Raw genomic sequence first — 21,747 nt, 5'->3', positions numbered from 1 at the left:
CACAATGAAGACATAAGAAGTTATTTAAATGTCATCTCTATCTACAACAGATTGGTTGACAAAATGTTTTAGGGGAGAGATAAAGCTAACTCTGCCACAATGAAGGCATAAGAAGTTATTTTAACGTCACCTTTTATCTACAACAGATTGGTTGGCAAAATATTTTAGGGGAGAGAAAAAGCTAACTCTGCCGCAACAAAGACAAGAAGTTATTTAAACGTCATCTTTTATCTACAACAGATTGGTTGACAAAATGTTTTTTACCTTTCGACGATTGATTTCATGCCATTCATCTACTGTTTTGACAATTATTCCGGTGTAGAGGGGAGGGAGTTGGTTAAAGGGGGAGGGTGTGGGAGGAAGGGTGAGGTGGATTGAAGCAGTTACTGCTGGTATGCTACTTACCTCCTCAAAAGAATATTCTACAGGGTACTTTGATTTTGTTTGTGCATTTGTGTAAATAATCCAAAACTCGTGTAATAGCTACCATGTCAAAGCATTCACTTATTTATTGATATTTACTCATAGCTCATCAGAATTAGAGCAGATTTCAGACAGTAATTAACTCAAAGAGTTCCAGTTGGGGGTATTAAGGACAAAATTCTTACCCTGGAGCATAAGAGTGGGGTGTTGGTGTTGTCCCTGAAATATTGCTGATACCACTGCCTGCAAAAGGAAAAGAAAGCTTGCAGACTCTTTCATGGACAAAGTAGATAAGAAACCAAGCATCCACCCATGTCTCTGAATTCTACATTCATTTCTGATTGCCTTTTGAGGAAGGCATGGGGTGCAAGGGTATGAAATAACAAAGTCAAGTTTAGTCAAGTTTAGTTTTGGTTACTCGTTCCACATATCACCACATAATTGATATTTGAAATTGCAATGAGTTGGAAAATCCCAAACAGTGGAAAAACTTCCACCCTCCCCCGGTATTCGAACCCAGGCCTCCCACTTTATATGCGGACACCCTAACCACTAGGCTATGGACGCTGATTGTATGTCCAGAGGTACGAAACTGGTAAGGAAGGTCGTAATTCCACTGTAGGGGTTTGTCACCTGTATCGAACAATATCAGTTCTGTTCATATTTTTACCTTTCTCTAGGGGTCAATCATGATGCTAACCAACTCGAAATCATTTGTGAATCCTGAGGCTGAATTTTGAAATAGATACTATGAACAGACTTTGTTAAATGAAATGGAAATAAACGACCAAGGCCAATGAATACATATATATTTGAAATTGTAATAAGTTGGAAAGTATATAAATATACATATCAGCCACGCCTTGCCAAGTCAACAGAGGGCGCTATCCTATCAATCCTATCTAGTTCCTTGAGACAAGCTCTGGTCTCTGACTGCAGATCATAGCGGTACCATGAGACGATCACTAGCAGTATTTGAAATTTAGTTCGCATTTACTGAAGACGACATCTTTTGTCATATAGTTCCCAAACTTCACATCAAGCACCTTAACCTGTATTTTCTAAAGCACCCTATTCTTGGCATGACTGCAAGCCCTCAATATTTGGCTTAAATGCCAAGATATGAACAACAGAACAGACTTGAAGACATCTCAACTTACCTATTCCACTACTCTGTGTAATAACATTGGAGCCAGAGCTAAACTCAGAGATTCCTGGCGTCTGATGAACATTTCGTGGAACGAATGGAGTGGAAGTGGCCAGGTTGGGTAACCCTCTCCCAAATATACTGGCACTGGAAGGCTGAAGGGGAATGTTTATTTGTAACACAAAACAAGACATATTACAGGAATTTGTAATTTCCATGTTTCATCTGAATTTATGTAAATTTAATGAAGGGACAAACCCTATCATGAATTGAATATTGGTCTATACAATGAAGATAACTCTCATGAACAATTCCACCCCCCCATTCCCCCCCCCTCCTCTCCTTCTTCCCTCACCATCTCCACAGACAGGATACATCAAGCCAGCTATCATTTTAATTCTGGGTGATATAGATAACTGTCATGAACAACTTTCCCAAACGGCTACGAAAAATCTGATTCCATTTGGGAGATATCAAAGGTTTAACGTTCCTTCATATACAAGGCTGAAGACTTGATCAAGTCTAAATATGAAAATCATTAATTTTTGTCTCTTTTTTATTAATTATTAGAATATTTATTTGTTGTAATAGAGATAGGCTTTTTGCAAGTGCTGAATCTTAAAATATTGCAGCTTCTTACATGACCTAATGATGGTATTGGTTAACAGAATCAACACAGTTAACATTTTATCTTGAAAATATGAAATGATAACAAAGAGAAAGTGTAAGGTTCTAGAGACAGACTTTTTTAAGTTAGGATATCTCACAAACAGAGCTAGATTTTTTCTTAGCTGTTTTGGGGGAAGTTAATCTTTCACAAATATCTATGTCGTGTAAGCTATTTGAAGATAATGGTTGGGCATGTGTCTACTTTAAGATTAGACAAATGGTGGAATGTTGGAATTATCAAATAAGCACAAATTCTGTTTTAACATCATTCATCGACCAATTTGCGAAAGAGAAACGTTTGCCTATGAGCGACGATAAAGATTTGTCTGAAATGTACCAGGAAATGTGATTTATAAGAATTTTATTTTGTTACATTTTTTTTTGTCATATTTTTATTCTATATTTCAACCTCTTGCAGAAAGTACATAGTTCACACAAACAAAATAATTTCTCAGAATCAAGATTAATACATCCATACTTGGAACGTAGTTAAATTTGTGTAAAATAAAAGACGGAAAAGATTTCAAGTAAGTTTTACAGAGAAATCTAGACAGAAAATAAAAAATAGGTAATACACCAGAACTGTACAAGTCAACAATTATCAAGAGAATAACAAAAAGCTTTGGGTAGCCTTGTTATTGCAATAAGTTTCGATCATGACAAGTAACAAAACAGGATTTCTGTCTATATCGACGATGCTGCGATAATTTGATATGGTACAATAAGTTTTCAATTAACAACCAAACTTGCATGTAAGAACAAAACATACCTTAGCTTTTTCATCTTTCTGATTACTTGCCAAACTCAGGAGTAAATACAGTATTGACCATCGGTTCTGTAGCTTCCCCTGAAAAGCGTGAAAAACAAAAATTAGCAAAATTTTTCATGTATCTTTCTAAAGGATCCAGTTTGCCCAAAATTAAAGATACTGCAACAGCAATGTAATGAATCACCCTTGTTTGTCTACACAAGTTTTTATGGAGACATTTCCAGCATTGAATTAGTTATGCCTTCAAAACAAGGAATCCGGTCTCTTCCATTGACCCACGTCTGTTGTTTTGACTTGAATTAAAAATTAAGAATAATTCTTTTCAGTTTTAATTAACCGATACATTTAATACAGATAATTCAAGATTTGTCCCGTAACGTGACGACCATTAATTAATTAAAAATAATTAAGCTGCTTAATTAGCTAGCAGAATATTACCTGTGCTTGCAACTTTCTGTGCAGTTCTGAGAAATATGCTGCATCGCTTTCACGACCTTCTCGAGCCACTGCCAAGAAAATTTATTGGAAATGGATTTAAAATCACCATAACAGACCCTCTCTTGAGAAAAAATCAAATGTTGATGTTTCACAAAGAACATTAATTTCTTCTTGAAAATGTTATCTTCTCTGAATAATTACAATTCACCTATCAAAATTTGATATGGAAAACATTCTTCTCAAATTATCTGTCCAAGTTCGGCTGTTTGTTTGCAAGTAAGAACTGACGAGAAGCCTTCACACAAAGCTTCGCAAGCTAAACCAAAAATATCTTTTCAATCTTCAACTTCACTTAAAAGAGTGGTTCCAATTGTACATTAATTACCATTGATCATTGTCAAATACTCTGAACCACAAACTTTTGTAATTACTTTGTATGTGCTTCACAACACAGTTTCAATCCTCCCCCCCCCCCCCATGCATTAACCACCGGCCCATATTAGTCCTAATATAATAATAACTATCGCACGTTCATCAGTTCAAAATTGCAGACTTACTGCCAAGTTAATACCAAAGCTAGCAATACACTTACATTTTCTCTTGATTTTCTCGGAAACATGGAACTCATCTTGTTCCACCGATGGTGCAAAATTGCTGTAATAAGGAGAAGGAAACAAATTGCACAATTCATCATTCAACGAGAGTCAAGAAATGAAATAAATATAAAACACAGAAAAGTTTATTATGACAAGATGTCGACTAATGATACTAATCTGTACTTTGCGGACAAATGCAAGTTAAAAAAACATTCTTCTGCAAGCTTCTTGTAAACATATTTACACAAATATGTGAAATAGTAGTACAATGGACTACGTCCAACTGGCTTACAGACATGGACATGTTCTGGACAGTTTCCCCTCATTTGTTACTGCTCTTTACTACTGATGCAATCCTTGCACATGGATGAGACCGTATTCAGTACTTTCCTCTATCCCTACTGTTATAAAAACTATTAAAAAAAACATCTTCACAGACCAAACAATCCAAGTAAGATGGAACTTTTTGTCTGCCACTAAAGCAGAATTAATTGAAACCATTATTAAAATGCTTTTATAGATAATTAACAGAATGACAATTTTCAAATGTAACCATAAGATGAAAATAGTCACTTCAGAGACTTCTTTAAAAAAAATGTTCTCTATCATTTTCACCCCTTAATATCTTGTGGAATGTTTATTAATTCTTTTGCACTTTTCCACACAGTGTATCTTTACTGGGTAACATGACAGCCATATTATTTCAAGGGCCTATTTTCCTGAAAACCATTTCCTGATGCTGCTTGAGTCATGTGATGTGATGTTTTGTTTATCAACTTATGTTATAAAGCGCATGATATCTGCAAAGAAAAAGTGAATTCAGCGGCGCTGTACAAAAAATTATAATAATAAATACAAACAGTACAAAAAGTTGATACAGTCAAGAAATGTCTAAATAAAATGCTTTCTTGAAGAGGTGAATTTTTAATTCACGCTTGAATCGTTCAAAACTATGAATATTTCAAAGAAAATCAGGTAAGCTATTGCAAGTCATGGGGGCTGCGACTGGAAACGATCTGTCTTTAAATGTTTTACGTTTAGTTACTGGAATATCGAGGACAATGCCCAAGTCAGTAGATGAAGAACGTAACCCTGGACGAGCTTTGCGAAGAGTGATAAGTTCTGTTAAAGAAGGAGGAGCCGGATCATGAAGACACCTGAAGACGATGTTATTTATCACTCAGCAAACTGGTTTACTATGAGAACTATCCCAACTTAGTAACTACATGTGGCTAGTTGAAACAAAATGGTAATTACCTTCTGTGCAGTTTCATGGCTGTGTCCAGAAATATTAAGAGATACATTTTCCTACAGTAAACTTCACAGATTATGGGGAGATTATTGCAAGAACGGGGCTAAAAATTCATTTTAGATCTTTCTATCATAGTTGGTAACAAAATTTCTTCAAAACATTTTAATGAATCACTTTAAAGAAAAACATCCATTCAAATCTCTGTCCTTTTCCCCATTCAAGTAGGAAATTTTGGTGTCCAGCAAGTGTGAGACTCTATGGTTGTTTTACCTGCTTATGATTCTCAGAGCAAACTGGAAATGTTGGGAGACATCACAGCCTGGAAGACAAAATAATCAGAAAAACCAATGTGTACAGTAACATAAACAACCAAAAAAAAATGTAGGGCCGAACTGATAATTTCTGCATGGTGAGAAATATATAAACATACACCATGTCCATTCCTCAAGTCATGAAGTTTAATGAACATTCTGAAAACAGTTTTTACATCCACAAAACAAATTACACTATTCTGAGAATCTCTAATGGTTGGGCAAGGCCAAACATCTTGTTTTTATTTTGAATAGTGTCATATAGGCTTGAAAAAAAACAGTTTAAAACAAAAAAGTAATAAGAATTACTGTCATTAAAACCAGCAACTAAATTATAACAGAAATAGGTTTTCCTCTAAACAATCTTAAAACATATGAAGCTTACCCTCATCTTCGTTTAAAACTGCTTTCACAAGTTGGTTTAAAAGAGCTGCAGGGCTGTTTTGTACACTGGCATTCTGAGCAGCCATCTGGGCAGAACAAGGAACAAGAACTTGAAGAAGAGACATATACAAGTAGGCCTGAAAACACATGCCTAGATACATGACAGTGATAACAGAACACCTTTGTGTGGTATTTCAAAAGTTATCCCCTGGGCAATTGGGACTTTCAATTGGGGGCTACATGAAGGCAAAATTGCAACAATTTTGCAATCAAAGGTCCCAAAATGTGCTTTTACGATATAGGCAGGGAATAATTTATCCGGTAGCACCTATTGTCAAAATGTCAAATTGATATACACACAGTGACACTTCTAGGAACTGTATAGCCTAGTATTTTATTACTTATTATGGGCAAATTTCAGTCTTCAAAACTGCTACACAAAAGTTGAAATATAAAATATACCTAATAGGCCTATGCAAGGCCTATTTAATGTGGTATTAAGCCCTGTTAAAGCATATATCACTGGACATTAAAGATTTTTAGGCCCAGGCTAGCCTATAGACTGTTCAACCCTCCACCAAACCAAAAAAAAAAAATCAGGGTTTCTTCCAAATTGCTTACATTCAACACAAATGTAGTGACAACGTAGGTAGCCTAATTATAGCCCCACTTTAGTATCCTCCCCAAGCTAGACATGACACTACTAAATGTCACATAAATAATAACGGCCAAGTTGAGGCATATGCTAGGGCATAATACTATAGTAATTTCTATTACTTAGTTAGGCCCTAGGCTAGGCCTAACGTAGGCCTGAACCTGAGTAGACACTACAGTACAATCTCTGTCAGACTGACTAGTAGTACAAGTACAAACAAAACACGTAAATAACCAAATAGGCTACTTATATTACACTTTATCCGTTTTACGAGCATCAATTGTAGCACATGATCAATTCACATCTAGAAAATCATCCTCTGTTGATAGCGTTTTATGACATTCGACTCAACCTGGGATTCCTGGGGATAGTACTAGTAGGCTAATCTTTTTCTTTTGTAAATAACTGAAGTAACGTTACATGTATATATAGTACAGTTATATTCGCGCCATGGAATTGAAATTACCATTTGCACGAACACTCGAGCCTATAAATTAGCATGAACCTATTGCGCGATATCTTTGCCAACTCACTATTATCAATGTCAGGCTCTACACGCGTAACTTACACCGAACAAGTTACACCAAGCAGAACCCAACGATAGCAGGCTATACAATCTGTTCAATGTTTCGACTAGGCCTAAGCGTGAACCAAAGGCTAGCAATTTTTACCAAGTGGTAACATATTATCTTGTGTGTTTTGTTTTCATGGTTCATAGATTCAGTATTTTATCGTTACTCCACGAGGCAGTTAATTGTGTTTGTGCGAGAAAGCACTGACATTGAAACAACTCCAACGTCGGGCTAAGTAGTACTGACACTTTGGTTAGTAGACCTAACTATAACATAAGAATGATTAAGAAACACGGGCATATAGGGCTAGCCCTGTGCATAAGCTTTAGCCTAGGTTACTGTTACTCCATATCATTTAAAAATATTTCTGATGTTTTCAGCCTGTAGAACTTTCTTATTTAACTTGTTTCTAAAGTTATTTTCTTATTTTCATCACATTTTTTTTATTTTGCCATTAGTTTACTTAGCCGGTAACAGAATTAGCCTACTTAGTTTCTAATGATAGGTCTCCAATTACCACCTAGTGTTGCAAGTGGTAGCTACATTTCAGGATATGTTCAGGAAATTGATTGGTTCTTTCACAATCATACAGATTGGCCTAGGCTAGCTATGCGTTGTCTTCTTTTGTATCCAGAAAAGGTGACTGAAAGAGCAGATTAGAACATGAGTGTCACAAAATCATGCTATTCAACCTTAGTAGTACTACCTTGTGGGATATTTGTTATCATTTCTTAAAAACATTAACATATTACCAAGATTAATTTCACTGGAGCATGGGGTTTCTTATTGATGCTATAGACTTAAATTAGAAGAGGAGAGAATAAGTTAAGAGGAGATAGGAAAGTAAGTTAACTTTGTGGTGGAATCGGAATGAATGTGAGTGTATTGGAAACGTTAGCAAGACCAAGCAACATAAAACACACTTGTTCAGAAGTGTCCAAATTGTTAGAATAGATTAATATTTAACTAGATGTTGTTTCAAAATCTCATTTTAACTTTTCATTATTGCCCTCTTCCATTTGATCGTAACTTGGAAGTTATTTCTGGCATTTTTTATTCTTTCTCAGTTCAGGAAATACAAGATGTGATGCCTGTGGAGAGTTTTACATCAGTGTGCTATTCTTGTGAAAAATGCAGTGACATTTTTTTCTTGTGAACAAAGTTTTGGAGACCACTCCAAATTCAAAGAACATATACATCTATCTAGGGGAACCTTAGTCAAATGACAAGCACAGGATATCACTTCTCTCACACATCTGTGGAAAGGAAAATTCTTTTTGGAAAACTATATTCCAGATATTCTGATGGCTAGATCCTTTGGAAAGATCGTACATTACTTTTATTTAACTTTTCTGTTTCTATGATACCGTCTCTCTCTTATCTTGAAGTGACAATTGTAATTGGCAGAAGAAAGTTTATCTTGTGATATCGGAGGATGTAATTTGTACCGGAATGTCTTTCCCAAAGTCATTTTTCTTGATTGTTGTCGCAATCACTGCAGTCGTCATTCCAGCTTCTGGTGCAAATGGCAAGCAAGTACCGAAACAAAATAAAGACATTTCTCCGTTGAAGCGTAAGAATGACCAGCAATTTTCCAGTAACCAGATGATGTATTGGTTGACCCATTCCTGCCACCATCTCGTAACCCTGATTCACACCAAGTCCAAAGTCATTAGGAAATTGGAACAGTCGATTGAAAAAGTCAAGAGCGAGAGAGATCTGACCCCGGAGATGAGGGCGTTTCAAATCCACACCTTTGAGATCTTTAAGAAGGAACTGAATGAAAGTGAAAACTCTATATTTACATCAATAGCTAGTTTGAAGAGGGCTTTAACCGTGAGTTGACAAATTTTCTCATACATGTATATATATATATGTGACAGTTGATTGTTGGCTTGCAAAATAATGCATAAGGGAATATGACTGCACATGAAGGAAAGTGTCATTTCAGTGGTACACAATGTAACGAGAGGGTGTTGTGGTCAAGTGGTTAAGGCAGTGGACTTGTGATCTAAGGATTACAGGTTCGAGCCCTGGCCAGATCACTGCGCTGTGTCCTTGGGCAAGGCACTTTATCTCCATTTTCTCTCTTCACCCAGGTGTATAAATGGGGACTTGCGAGGTGACTTGTAAATATAGTTGCGTGCGCCGGTTTGTGGCTGCTTCCTATGGGAAGTCCCCCAGGGGACACATGGCTGTGGTGCACTGTGGTGCCCCAGGAGAGATTGTTTGTATTGTGCACACTTTGGTGTGTAGGCGTGACAAGTTACCAATGACCAGGGTTAAGTTACACATCCGGGACAGCAAGTTTGCTTATGAGGATGTTCATTAATCAAGTAACTGGTCATCTTTTAAATTTTTCTTCTTAACTTGAGATATGATTGGTTGAATTTCATTCTATTTTGACTTTGTAAACCATTGATTCAGTAAGTGGACTGTGTTGTCATAATGGCAGATGTTCTTCAATAGCTTTCCTTTCCTATCATAATATTCTTGTTGATTAATCCTTGAAATGTGATTAAATTAAGGAGTGTTTGCTTAATTGTCATTACTGATGACCTGCTAAGTACTGTGAGCTGTTAAATATTTCTAGTTTTATAAATGAGTTACCTACCCTGAAATTATTGTGATCTGGGCTGGATGCTTGACATGGTTGGAATTCATGGTAACATTTCTGATGTTTCAATTTACATAATAATAATAATAATGATGATAATAATAATGAAATATTAATAATAATAATGAACATTTGTCATGCGCTGGTATGCATCAAAACGACGCCTACTGCGCAGTGAAACAACAGTGAGAAAGGCCAAGACAAGTAACAGACAAAGAATACTGTAAGATAACAAAAAGGTAAAAGTCAATAAGAATAAGATGTCGTTGTGTGTTCAAGAAATGGACCCGTCTTCAGAGTTGATTTAAATTGTTAGGACATAAGAGAAGGATAGAGCTTATCACAGCAGAACAGCAGATGCTTATACATGTAGCAAGTTTGGGAATGGCCTCCGTACAGCTGTTTTCTCAAGTCTGTGCAACAAAGTTAACTTTGAAGTCAGATTATACATGTCTGACTTCTTGACTGCTAGTCACACTGAAGTGCTTAAAAATTCCCACCAGACCCTTAATTGCAAAATAGGAATGAAACTTGATTTATTATTATCATAATAATCCTTCCTTCCAATTATTTTTATTGTTGTTATCTTGCTGTTGTTTTTACAGGGAAATTATAAGGATGTAAACAATATGAAAGAGAGTAGCCTCGAGAGATTGGAAGCTCTGAAGATTGCTACATTGAAAGAGGAGCAAGAGTACAACGACCTGTTGGCCGTAGAGAAGTTACAGCTGCAGTACCAAGAACATCTGAAAATGGCCAACTCCAGCCACAATAAATTAGAAGCCATGCTGGACGAAGTACTGGAAGAGGTAGCAGTCGCAGCGGATAAATTAGAGAGCGGTATCTTGGAGCACGCCTTTGACCAATCCAAGAAGGTGACTCTCTTTTATTCTTTCGTTTTCATTTTCTTCAGATTTTGACTCGTAAATTACAACTTTGCTTATACAATATATACACAATCCACAATATCCGTGACAAAACTTGAATTAGCTTGAATGTTAGAAGGGGGCTTTATATGGGTGGTTGTTGGGTCAACAATGTTAGCTAACTCATTGATGGTGGGTCAAGCCCATACATTATAAAAGGGTGATGGAATACTTCATAGTTTTCTCGTAGAGAACAATGGAGAACAATTTTCTCGTAGAGAACAATTACAGTAGTCTTTTCAAATAATCGTTCATCTTTGCGCCGAACATAAATCCATACTGTAGCTCCCAACTCTAACCTACAGATCGAAGGTTCAAATATAGAGGCGGTCATAAGACTGCAAGAGCTGTCCCGCTTCTCCCGTTCCAACCACTCTGAGAAGGAGGAGGAGAGAGAGATGAGTATTCTGGTAGATACCAACAACAACCAATACATCCTGACTAAACCGAAAGACACCACCATGCCTCTTGAAGATCATCATCTTTTGTGGGTAAATAATAGCCAATTTGCAAGAATTTCAAATTATCTATTTTTATTTGATAAATTTGAAAAATGATATTTTTTCAAAACTTTTGTCCTGGTGCAAATTATAAGCAAAGTCCAAAACACAACCATTCAGCCTTTGTTTTAAATAACAAAAATGTTTGCTTTGACTTTCTCATGTTTTAAATATTTATTTCTGCATATTTATTATGTGTTTGTGAGTATATAGAACATTTTTTTAATTTAGAACAGTTGAACATTTATCTTAATAGAAAAAACACAGATAATTCTCTGAGTGAGTAATCATGCAAATTGGGGTTTACAGTATGAATGTTGATTATATATTTTGAATTTGTTGATAGATTGCCCTTAAAATTGCTTAAATAACATTACATAATTCACCCAATTTTCCACACTCTTTACTAAGAAATATCCATAAGAAAATGTTCTTCTTTGTGAAGGATTTATCTAGGAAGTGTGTTTTGTTCTTGTTTCTTGGAAATGCACTTTCTGTGGGACACATCCTTACAATTAAGCATAGCTATGATAATAGTAAATAGATACCTCATTTAATATGAATCAGACAACAAGGGAAGCCACCTTCTTATCACACTTTGTTCCACATATATATCCTTCAAAAACAATACGATATCCTATATATATCCGATATTTCCTAGCGAGGGTGTGGATAAGTGGGTGCAGATGATGTATCATTATTTCTATGCATAATGCAAGATTTTCTCCATGACTATTCAGGATATAATTCTGGTGGTGGTTTTAGCAGTCGTGATTGGTTGGCTCTGCGTGGCGATCGGTCTTCCTGCCATGTTCGGGTACATCATTGCCGGTGTGCTTGTGGGTTCAGATGGCTTTAACTTGGTCAAGGTAAGTCATGAAATCTTGTTGATTTATTTATTCTCCCTCAACTCCCCACTGCTCCTTCTTTGCCACTTTGCTAAGATCTTGCAAGTTCTGTTTCCCCCTCCTCCATCCCCTCCCCCTTGCCCTTCTCCTTCCCCCATCCCTCCCACTTCCCGCCCCCATTTCAGTCACTTCCCAACTTTTCATTGTTTTTTTTTAAAAATTCCGTTTATAGTTCATTTATATGGCAATGATTACTGCCAGGCCAGTTTCTGAGTAGTAAATATTTGAGCAAAGCAAGAAGACAAAAGATTTTGTTGTTATCTACATAATAGTAGAATATTGTCAGATTCTTTTCAGTCTTAGATTGCTTTGTAGCAAATATCAGTTGTCTGATCGACTTATCGGACTGGAATCTCCTTAACTGGTCTATAGATGCAAATCAGTGAAGCATGGTAGTGATTAGCTAGTACACAATACTATCAGATGGAAATTTGATTAATTTTAGATTTTCTTGTCTGTGTTTGTTATAGAGTAGTAGAAAATTTGCTCTTTTATTCTTTTAACGATAGATTTGAGAGCTAGTGGCCCAGACTGGCAATATGAAGAGAAAAACGTGCATGTATCAAAACTTTGAAAATTATCTTTGGACAGCAAAGGCCAGAAGGCTTTATGATTTTATTATGCGGTCTTGTTCATATCTAGCAGAATTTTTTTTGAACAGTCCTTCTATGGCTATAATTAAATGAAAATAATATAGACAAAGGATAGGTTGCCTTTGTCCACCCTAACTGTCACCTTTTTTGTACCTACAGGCCGTTGTTCAGATTGAAACGATCGGAGAATTTGGTGCCTTTCTGATTCTTTTCTCCGTTGGTTTAGAATTCTCGCCTGAAAAGATCCGTAAGGTAATGCAAAAATTTCTTATAACTGCAAAAATATGAATATATTTGTGTTTTTTTTTTTTTTTTACACAAATGAAAATTGTTCATAGAAGATTACTAAACACATTTATCCATGTTATTATCTTTTCCTAACAACCTAACAATGGGGAGAAATTAGAGTTAAAAAAATTATAATAATATTTTAATATTTTGGAAGGGGAAGCATACTGAAATGTCAGGTAGGTGTGAATGTACACATAAGAATCAGAACTGAAGAAGAAATGTTCAAATAGATATAGCAAAAAGTTCACAAAGTCAGCAAAATAACATGAATTGAGATTGTAAATAAACAAATTAAAAAAACAGATGTTTAGGTCTGAACTGTGAAAATCATATCAACATAAATTTTGCCTAAACCGATGTGAAAGCTTGCCTCGATCTTTTTGATATCAGCTCAAAATCAAATCTGTAATTGTTTACTCAAGTAAATTGCAAAATGCCATCTGGTTTTGTACATGAATATAGAACCAATGTACACACACACAATTTAGTACTGAAGTTTTGGTAACCTTTCCATATGCATTCTACCGTTTAATATTTGCACAACTGAGGATTAACTTCTGTGATGGAGTTGTTTACAGAAGGCCTTTACGAAAGCACAACGTAAATGTTAATGATAGATTGATGAAATCAAGCGGGGAGACTCAGGGGAAGTGTAAATAAAAGCTATTTACAGTACAGTTTGTGTTGTTGATCCAATCTGTTTACCTGGCCTCTCTGGAAGTACTCTAACTCTATTGCAATATTCAACCAGAGTGGTTTGTGTGAAAGAATTGTTTGTTATTGTCGAATGTATATTTATTGAAATCATCCTCCATCTCCTCTGTACCAAAATTCAACTCAGTTTTCAGAGTGTTTCCTGACAGGGTGACCTAGTTCTCATGTAAGCAGGGATGTGCCCAGGAATATTTGAGTGCCGGGCAGATTGTGCGGTAGTGTGATCCACACCCTGGGAGAGGGATTTCATGGGTGGGATACCCTCTCCCCACTGAACAAATTTTGCCCATGAAGTATGCTTAGGTGGTGCTATTTTCCTATTCTGTGCCATGTATTCTCCCAGATTTTGGTTATGGTAAATTTGTTAAATTATCATAAAAAAAGTGCCGGGCGGAAATGTTTAAAATACTGTTTGTGCTGGGCGGCATTCAGAACTGCTGGGCGCAGCCGCCCGGTGCTGCCCAGTGTGAGCACATCCCAGTGTAGGGCAATTATCTGTCCCTGCTGGGCTGCAGCATCCCGCAGCCAAGCTGGGTAATGTGTAACCTCATGTACAGTACAGTCTGTTGTACACGATTGGAACTGACGTTTCACACAATATGTGATGCTGGTCCGCTGAGATTATTATCTAGTCTCTGATAGTGATTCAGCCTTGCTGCAGGGGGTACTGCAGCTGCTGCAGTCTCTGTTTTTGGCACAGTGCTTGAAAATCTGCACACGTTTCGTTTGGATTGTCTCTTTGTAACAACCTGACAGAGGCCTGTAGTATTTACACATACAGTAATTGCAGGGAATAATTTATTTGGTATCTCATAGCAACAATACTACGTGAAATGGGTGAAATTGGTGCACAAATGTAAAGATGTATTGTCAGATCTTGTATGTACAGAGTACCATTGTATGTGATGCACCGTGCTGGAGAAAGAAAACATTAACTACTGCACAAAATGTGAACACTGAATTATTCCGTGAACAACCCTGCATTCACACTGTAAGGCTTCTCTGTCTGTGTGTGGTGTTGGTGGGTGTTTCTCTTCTGTGTTTCTTATTGAGAAGGGCCTTTCATAGATGTGTGGTTTTGGTGCCTTTTTTGTTGTTGTTGTTTTGTTTTTTATTGAGAAGGACTGTGTCTAGATGTGGGTTGTCTTAGACATGGTTTTCGTTATATCTAAGGACAGAACTTGACCGTTTCGTCAGAGTGAAATGTCCTCTTTATACACAGATGTGCATGTAAACATACAAAGTGAGATTTGTATCTCTACACAATCATGTTTTTTTTTTGTTTCTGCTGGCTGGCTGGTTGTGCTTATTGCAATCCTCTCCCACTTACGTAGATACACTCTGCAAATATGAACATTAGAATTTTGTATTTTAGTGTCAATACAGATGTGTAAAGTTGACTTTATTAAAAATATAAATAAATAAAAGGTTTTTAGTGTAAGCCTGTTTAATTTTCAAATTCAATGTCAAAACCGACACCTGGCCAGGACAAGTAAAGAGACACTACAGTGTGTATGCTGTTGCAATTAGCCCCCACAGTGCAAAAATTGATTTGTTTGTGTTGCCGTGATATTGAAATCAATCTGAGCCTTGTCCTGTAGCCTAATTATACAGGTCTGTTAAAAGTCTGGGTGAAAGTTGTTATTGCCATAGAAGTATTTTAAGCATATATCAATTTATGCAAGAGCTGATTGTGGTATTGTTGGTATGACAAAATATTTTGTGGCATTTGAATAGAGCAAATGTGTGATTTTATTGTAGAAAATGCACTAGAATTGTACACAAACAATCCTCCAACATCCAAATATTTAAATTTAAAAAACTTAACTTTCTACAGACCTCTGCTAATTTTAAGTCAAATGTTGCATAATTCATATACCTAAAGCTTGTTTCAAATTGTATTTCCTTGTGTTTAATATGTTCTTTGTTTTATTTTTTCCTGTCTAGGTTTGGCGTGTCTCTGTGATCGGTAGCCTCTCATTGAGCGTCATCATGATCTTGTTTTGTGTTCTCTGTGGTTCGTTCCTCTACATCACTCCCAGACACAGTGCATTCGTGGCTGCCTGTCTGTCACTGTCCAGTACTCCGTTAGTAGTCAAATTTCTCAGCTCATCTGGTATTAAGAGGGAAATGGCAAAAGGTGAGATGTAATGTAAGAGGCAGCTCTGGTTTTGTCAAAAAAGATCACAGACAACCGGAAGGTTGTTTCAATCTGTTCATTCCGATTGGCCTAATCATGTACAGTTCATGACATAATGGCGATAATCGTATGTTGAAGTACAAATTTAGAGCAAAATCGTATAATAAATTATGGATCATATCGTGTAATTAAAACATTAGAAAGAAATATAACAGAAAAATTTAAATTTAGAAATATACAAAGTGTAGAACACACAAACAAATACAAATTACACAAATACCGCTTTCTAACTATTTTATAGCGATAAATTACCAATTTTTTGGGAAGGCGCAACAAAACTTTACTACTATTATTATGTATATATTTATTTGGAATGAAACCTTATTAAAGTTAGTTATACAGAAGAGGCCAATACATGTGCAGCTACACTGGCCACTAGTTGAACGTGTGAATTTGGTCGAAACTACTTAATGTTTGTGCTAGCTTGAGGCACAACTCGGTGCATATTTCTTCCATTAAGCCTGGTGAGATGTATAGTACTGTAGCTCAGAATTGATTGTAAATATATCCTCTCAAAGTCCGCTCTGTCAAAGCCGACCATTAAGGTATTACGGTGTTTGTTTTAGCTGTAATGGGTTAAGGAATCTACACTCTCTTACTGTCTCGCAGGGAATTATTCTAAAGTATGCTAAGACAGGTTTATCCCCCAAAATCAGTCTACTTAGCAACACTCCAAAGCCCTGAATATAACAATTGCTGTGTGTGTGTGAGTGTTTGTTTGTTTATGTAAATTTCTACTTGTTTAATACCCTAGGGTATTTGTTAGTGTAGCCAGAAGTGAAGAAGGATTAGTACTGTCAATGCTCATAAAAGGAATTGGTTTCTGTGTGAGTGCGGGTGTTGGTTTATGTAAATTTTTACTTGTTCCATTAAAGAAACAGATTGTGCTTATTTGGAAATACACATGGAAGGAATGTCGCTGTAGATGAACCAGCTTTCTGTATCAATACATACGACCTGTTTGTATGCCAAATTCTATTATGCAGTTTGAAAGAATTTGGCAATCACTCCTTCTCTCCCCCCCCCCTTCCTCATTCATCCTTTCACAAGTATACTTTATCTGGTAAATTTTGCTCAGTAAGAAGACTCACTAGTGGAAGTTAGTTGCGCTTGATACTATGTTATGTCTTCCATCATACCGTAACACATAATTACCAAATTTATTCATTGCTAGCTTCTCGTGTTGCCGTTACAAAAGAGTGTGTGTCTAATTTTGGAATGCAATGTATTTGGTGTTTCCTTCCACTGCACATTTTTATCTGATAACCTTCAATAATAGATCAAAATTTTTCTGAATTCATTTTGTAGATGTTGAAGAGGCAGGTTCCACAATGGTTGGTATTCTGGTCATGCAAGACGTACAACTTGGTTTGTTGATTGCAATACTGCCCTCTCTGGCAGAGGCAGAGATTGATCCCACCAGTCATCTCAAGTCAGTTTCTTCACTGATGGCGCTCTTCAATCTCTTGAAGACATTGGTGCAATTAGCAGCAGGTATATTACCTCTACCCTCTACATATTCATCTTTGAGTCCCGAGTGGTGGGTCGGGGGAAGGGGGGGTAGAGCAGATGTGGAAAATCTTGCCAATGTTTTTTTTACACATCAAATGAAGGCTTATTTATCAATCAATTAGCAGCAGGTATATTACCTCTACCCTTTACATATTCATGTTTGAGTCCCGAGTGGTGGGGTGGGGGGAAGGGTGGGGGGATAGAACAAATGTGGAAGTCTTGCCAATGTTTTGTTTACACATCAAATGAAGGCTTATTTATCAGTCAGTTAGCAGCAGGTATATTACCTCTACCCTCTACATATTCATATTTGAGTCCCGAGTGGTGGGGATAGGGTGGGGGAGAGGGTTGGGGGGATAGAGCAGATGTGGAAGTCTTGCCAATGTTTTTTTTTTACACATCAAATGAAGGCTTATTTATCAATCAGTCAGGGACTACATTGGTCTTTTTTGTCATTATGATTGTTGAATTATTTAGTATCGTTTGATTATTAATATCACTCATGTGACCACCTTCGATTCGTTTCCTCTTTTAAAGCACTGGCGGCCGCTGTCTTGGTTTCTTTCCTGTTATGCAAATTAGTTCTTCCCAAAATGATCTTTCATCTCAAAGCCACCGGTAGCAAGGAGATTCAAGTCTTAGCAGCAGTAGCACTGGCTCTAGTCATGCTGACCGTGAGTACTTTGTGCAATCAAGATTACCATGGCAACCATTATTATTTTCCAATCAGAAGATGTTTTTTTTCGGACTGCAAACCATATCAGTAGACAATTCATGAGAAACAAAAGTGTATTAAAGGATGACTGTGTAGAATTTTGTGTCTTGATATGTTTTAGTCCAACAAAAATGGAACAGTTGAGTGCAGTAAAGATAACCATGGCAACCATTATAATTATCCAATCAGAACTAAGCCAAATCCAAATGGTAGTGTTTTTTGGTGTCGAAGTGCAAACCATATCAGTAGACAATTCATGAGAAAGAAATATGTATTAAAGAATGGCTGTGAAGAATTTTTGTGTCTTGATATGTTATAGTCCAACAAAAATGGAACAGTTGATTGCAATAAAGATTACCATGGCAACCATTATATTGTAATTATCCAATCAGAAATAACCCAAATCCAAATGGTAGTTTTGTTTTTTGGTGTCAGACTGAAAAATACATCAGTAGACAATTCATGAGAAAGAAATATGTATTAAAGGATGACTGTGCAGAATTTTTGTGTCTTGATATGTTATAGTCCAACTAAAATGGAATATTTGAGTGCAATAAACACAACCATGGCAACCATTACATCGTAATTATCCAATCAGGAATAACCCAAATCCAAATGGTAGTGTTTTTTGGTGTCAAAGTGCAAACCATATCAGTAGACAATTCATGAGAAACAAATATGTATTAAAGAATGGCTGAAGAATTTTTGTCATGATATGTTATAGTTCAACAAATCTGGAACATTTGCGTGCAAGCAATGTTTCTCTAGCTATTCCAGATTTTAAAATGTTTACCTTTAAAACATGATCAATCTCTGGAATCCATTGAGGTTAAATAGATAATGATGTTGGCTCTTAGGTGCAGGCCTTGTTATGTTTATTGTTAATCCATTGTTTCATAAATTCCAGTATAAACCCAAAACATAACTCTTTGAACACCATATGAAATACATGTGCAAACCTTTCCTAAGTGCAGTCTGTTATGAAACCATTGAGAGAAATATAATTACGATGCTTCCTGTAGGTTACCGATGCCCTCGGAATATCCATGGAGCTAGGTTGCTTCCTGGCAGGGGTCATGCTCAGTATCGTCGGCCAGGAGGAAATCATAACACTCGTGGGACCAATCCGAGACTTTCTGGGATGTATTTTCTTCACTTCCATAGGTAAGGTTATTTCTGCTGCGAAGAGCAAATAAACTAAAAACCATCATCATCTTAAAACTACTGTAAACATTTTAATGTTTATATTATGCATAGCAATGCAGAGGTTTTATGAATGTTGCTTATCATAACATTTTGAAAAGACTAAATGGAAGCCTTTAAAGCTCACCTTAACACTCTAAATCATTGCCCTTTGAACCCTTTGTTATGAGTGCATAGCAACGGCTCAATAATGAGTCACACTTGAGTGAACACACACCTGAGTATCCATGAGTCTGTACACTGATAAATTTAAACTAGAACTACTCAGCGCTGATCCGATGAAAACCACATATATACTGGATTTAGTGTGACAAGATTCGTACAGTGCCATTGAATGCACCAGTATTGTGCAACAATGCAGTGATGAAAGCTAAAAAGACTTCAGAATAACTTTTAAATACAAATTCCTTAAATCACAAAATTGCTTAAATATGAAACGAGGTATCAACTTTTTTGGTCTTCGGCAGGGAGGGATTTCTATTAAGGATGCATTTCAAGTTTGCTCAGGCTTCCATTCTGTGGTATTGCCAGTGTTTGTTTATGATATCTCCTATAAATCATATGGATTTTATGCACCAATAAGGCCATTTTTCATAGTATTCTGCTATGCCGTAGCAGGTAAATAAGCTAGTATTATGGAATAACAGAAGCAATATATAGCAAAAAAACAGCAACTGTATAAACATGCTGCTATGCATGTAAATTAATGTAGTTGCATAATGTTCATCTAGCTGTTCATCCAGCCGTCATCCCTTCAGGGGATTCTGTTGTTTCATGGCATCTCGTACCAAACTGCTTACCAAATTTTAATATTCAAATAACAATAGTTTTCAACAGATGCATAAACAAACTAATATATATAAAAATTGACCACTGAAACCTGAAGACGACTAATCTATTTTTAGTGAAATTCTCATAATTTCTTTCTCTTTTGTCCCACAATATATCATAAGAATTTACAAACACACTAAATAAAAAAGAATAATTTCATCTGTTTAAATTTCCCAGGTTTACATATCTTTCCAACCTTCGTGGCATATGAGTTGACAATTCTTCTAAGGTTGACGATATCAGTTGTACTTATTAAGGTATGTACTACGAGACTTCTTTTGCAATATTTGCTGGCCAAACTGTATGCTATATATAGAATTTAAAGTAAAACCTATATAAACTAATAGGACCAGAGATGTGATGATGGAGGTGCTCCATATTTTTAAGTTCGAGTCCATTCATATGCCCGTGAATTTCTTGACTCCAGTCGTTGACTCCAGTCACTGTATTATCTATACTGGGGAAAGACGTTCACACACCTGTCCTGCGTCCATAGGCGTAGGAGGCGGGGGGGCTGCAGCCCCCCCCAACCAAATTTTTTGTGAAAATTTGGGCAATATGATGAAAATTTTTCGGGCACCTACTGAAAGAAAAATAATTTGCAATGTGTTTTTCAACGGTTAAACTGATATTATGATCATCATTATTATGGTAACGACTTCCCAAATAATTCTAACCAATATGGAAGGGTAATAACACGGCAAATGATTGTATGTTATTGGCATGCAATGTAATAACTGGTGCATGCCTATATGATATGCACACTAACATGCTGAACCCTGCGCGAACAATTTTGGTTATATTTTCGGGCAAGTCGTTAAAGCCCCCCCATATAAAATTGGGCTCCTACGCCTATGTCCGCGTCACCCCACTTTTGATATACAAATTTTTTTCATGCCTGTGTTCTGGGAGAAATACCCCAAATTAGTCACTAATGTCCAACCCCTGGTCATAAGAACTATTCTGGACCACAATGCCAATGTTTTTGATTCATCTGTTCATCATTTTATTCCCTGATAGTTTATGACGGTCTTGTTTGTGATCGGAAGGCTGCTACCTCAGGGCAACCACAACATCAGGTGGGTGGTCTCTGCCGGACTTGCTCAAGTCAGTGAATTCTCGTTCGTACTCGGTAGCAGAGGAAGACGCCTGGGCCTTCTCTCCAGAGAGGTATGTAGACCTTCCCCTCGTTAAAAGACAGACACCTCCTTTTATCACCTGGCGGCCGTTTAAATTAAAAACACTTTTGTTAATACCTCCACTTTCCTTTCCCAGGAGTGGTCTTAGTTTGTACTGTACAGCAAATTTAATTTGTAATTTTTTTCTCTCTTCCCTGCAGGTCTATCTTCTGATCCTCAGCATAACAACACTCAGCCTCTGTCTGGCTCCCATCCTGTGGAAAGTGACCCTCTGGCAACGCCACAGAATCTCCAATAGGGCCGCACCTTTGAGCCCAAGGTGACCCCAACAAAGCTATTTTGCCCTGCTTTACTTTTTCTTCAAAAGCTTCAGGTAACTCAT

The 21,747-nt window shown here is 36.7% G+C and overlaps 2 protein-coding genes across 6 annotated transcripts in view; one reads left to right on the top strand and one right to left on the bottom strand.

Annotated features, from left to right (window-relative positions):
• LOC139975220 (gamma-tubulin complex component 3 homolog) overlaps positions 1–7,375 on the bottom strand; it is a 26,297-nt gene extending 18,922 nt beyond the window's left edge. For 2 of the 3 annotated variants that reach the window (XM_071982951.1, XM_071982952.1), the window contains exons 1-8: positions 7,316–7,375; positions 5,991–6,075; positions 5,565–5,613; positions 4,039–4,100; positions 3,447–3,514; positions 3,009–3,086; positions 1,584–1,725; positions 609–666 (exon numbers count right to left, since the gene is read on the bottom strand). In XM_071982951.1, the coding sequence (XP_071839052.1) occupies positions 609–666; positions 1,584–1,725; positions 3,009–3,086; positions 3,447–3,514; positions 4,039–4,100; positions 5,565–5,613; positions 5,991–6,075; positions 7,316–7,360 (587 nt within the window). In that variant the 5' untranslated portion in view covers positions 7,361–7,375. Of the gene's footprint in view, positions 1–608; positions 667–1,583; positions 1,726–3,008; positions 3,087–3,446; positions 3,515–4,038; positions 4,101–5,564; positions 5,614–5,990; positions 6,076–6,899; positions 7,061–7,315 lie in introns of those variants that run through there. The other variant, XM_071982953.1, reaches the window with a different exon arrangement.
• LOC139975222 (transmembrane and coiled-coil domain-containing protein 3-like) overlaps positions 7,187–21,747 on the top strand; it is a 20,767-nt gene continuing 6,206 nt past the window's right edge. The window contains exons 1-13 of one of the 3 annotated variants that reach the window (XM_071982955.1): positions 7,187–7,321; positions 8,284–9,052; positions 10,439–10,708; positions 11,065–11,250; positions 12,000–12,128; positions 12,920–13,012; positions 15,713–15,905; positions 17,274–17,459; positions 18,015–18,151; positions 19,215–19,356; positions 20,404–20,483; positions 21,247–21,396; positions 21,566–21,684. In XM_071982955.1, coding sequence (XP_071839056.1) covers positions 8,669–9,052; positions 10,439–10,708; positions 11,065–11,250; positions 12,000–12,128; positions 12,920–13,012; positions 15,713–15,905; positions 17,274–17,459; positions 18,015–18,151; positions 19,215–19,356; positions 20,404–20,483; positions 21,247–21,396; positions 21,566–21,684 — 2,069 coding nt within the window. In that variant the 5' untranslated portion in view covers positions 7,187–7,321; positions 8,284–8,668. The other 2 variants (XR_011795685.1, XM_071982954.1) reach the window with 2 other exon arrangements.

Source organism: Apostichopus japonicus, chromosome 10 (genome assembly GCF_037975245.1).
Source record: "Apostichopus japonicus isolate 1M-3 chromosome 10, ASM3797524v1, whole genome shotgun sequence".
Taxonomy (NCBI): Eukaryota; Metazoa; Echinodermata; class Holothuroidea; order Aspidochirotida; family Stichopodidae; genus Apostichopus; species Apostichopus japonicus.
Note: the sequence above shows the minus strand (reverse complement) of the source record. Positions and strands in the feature narration are given on the sequence as shown.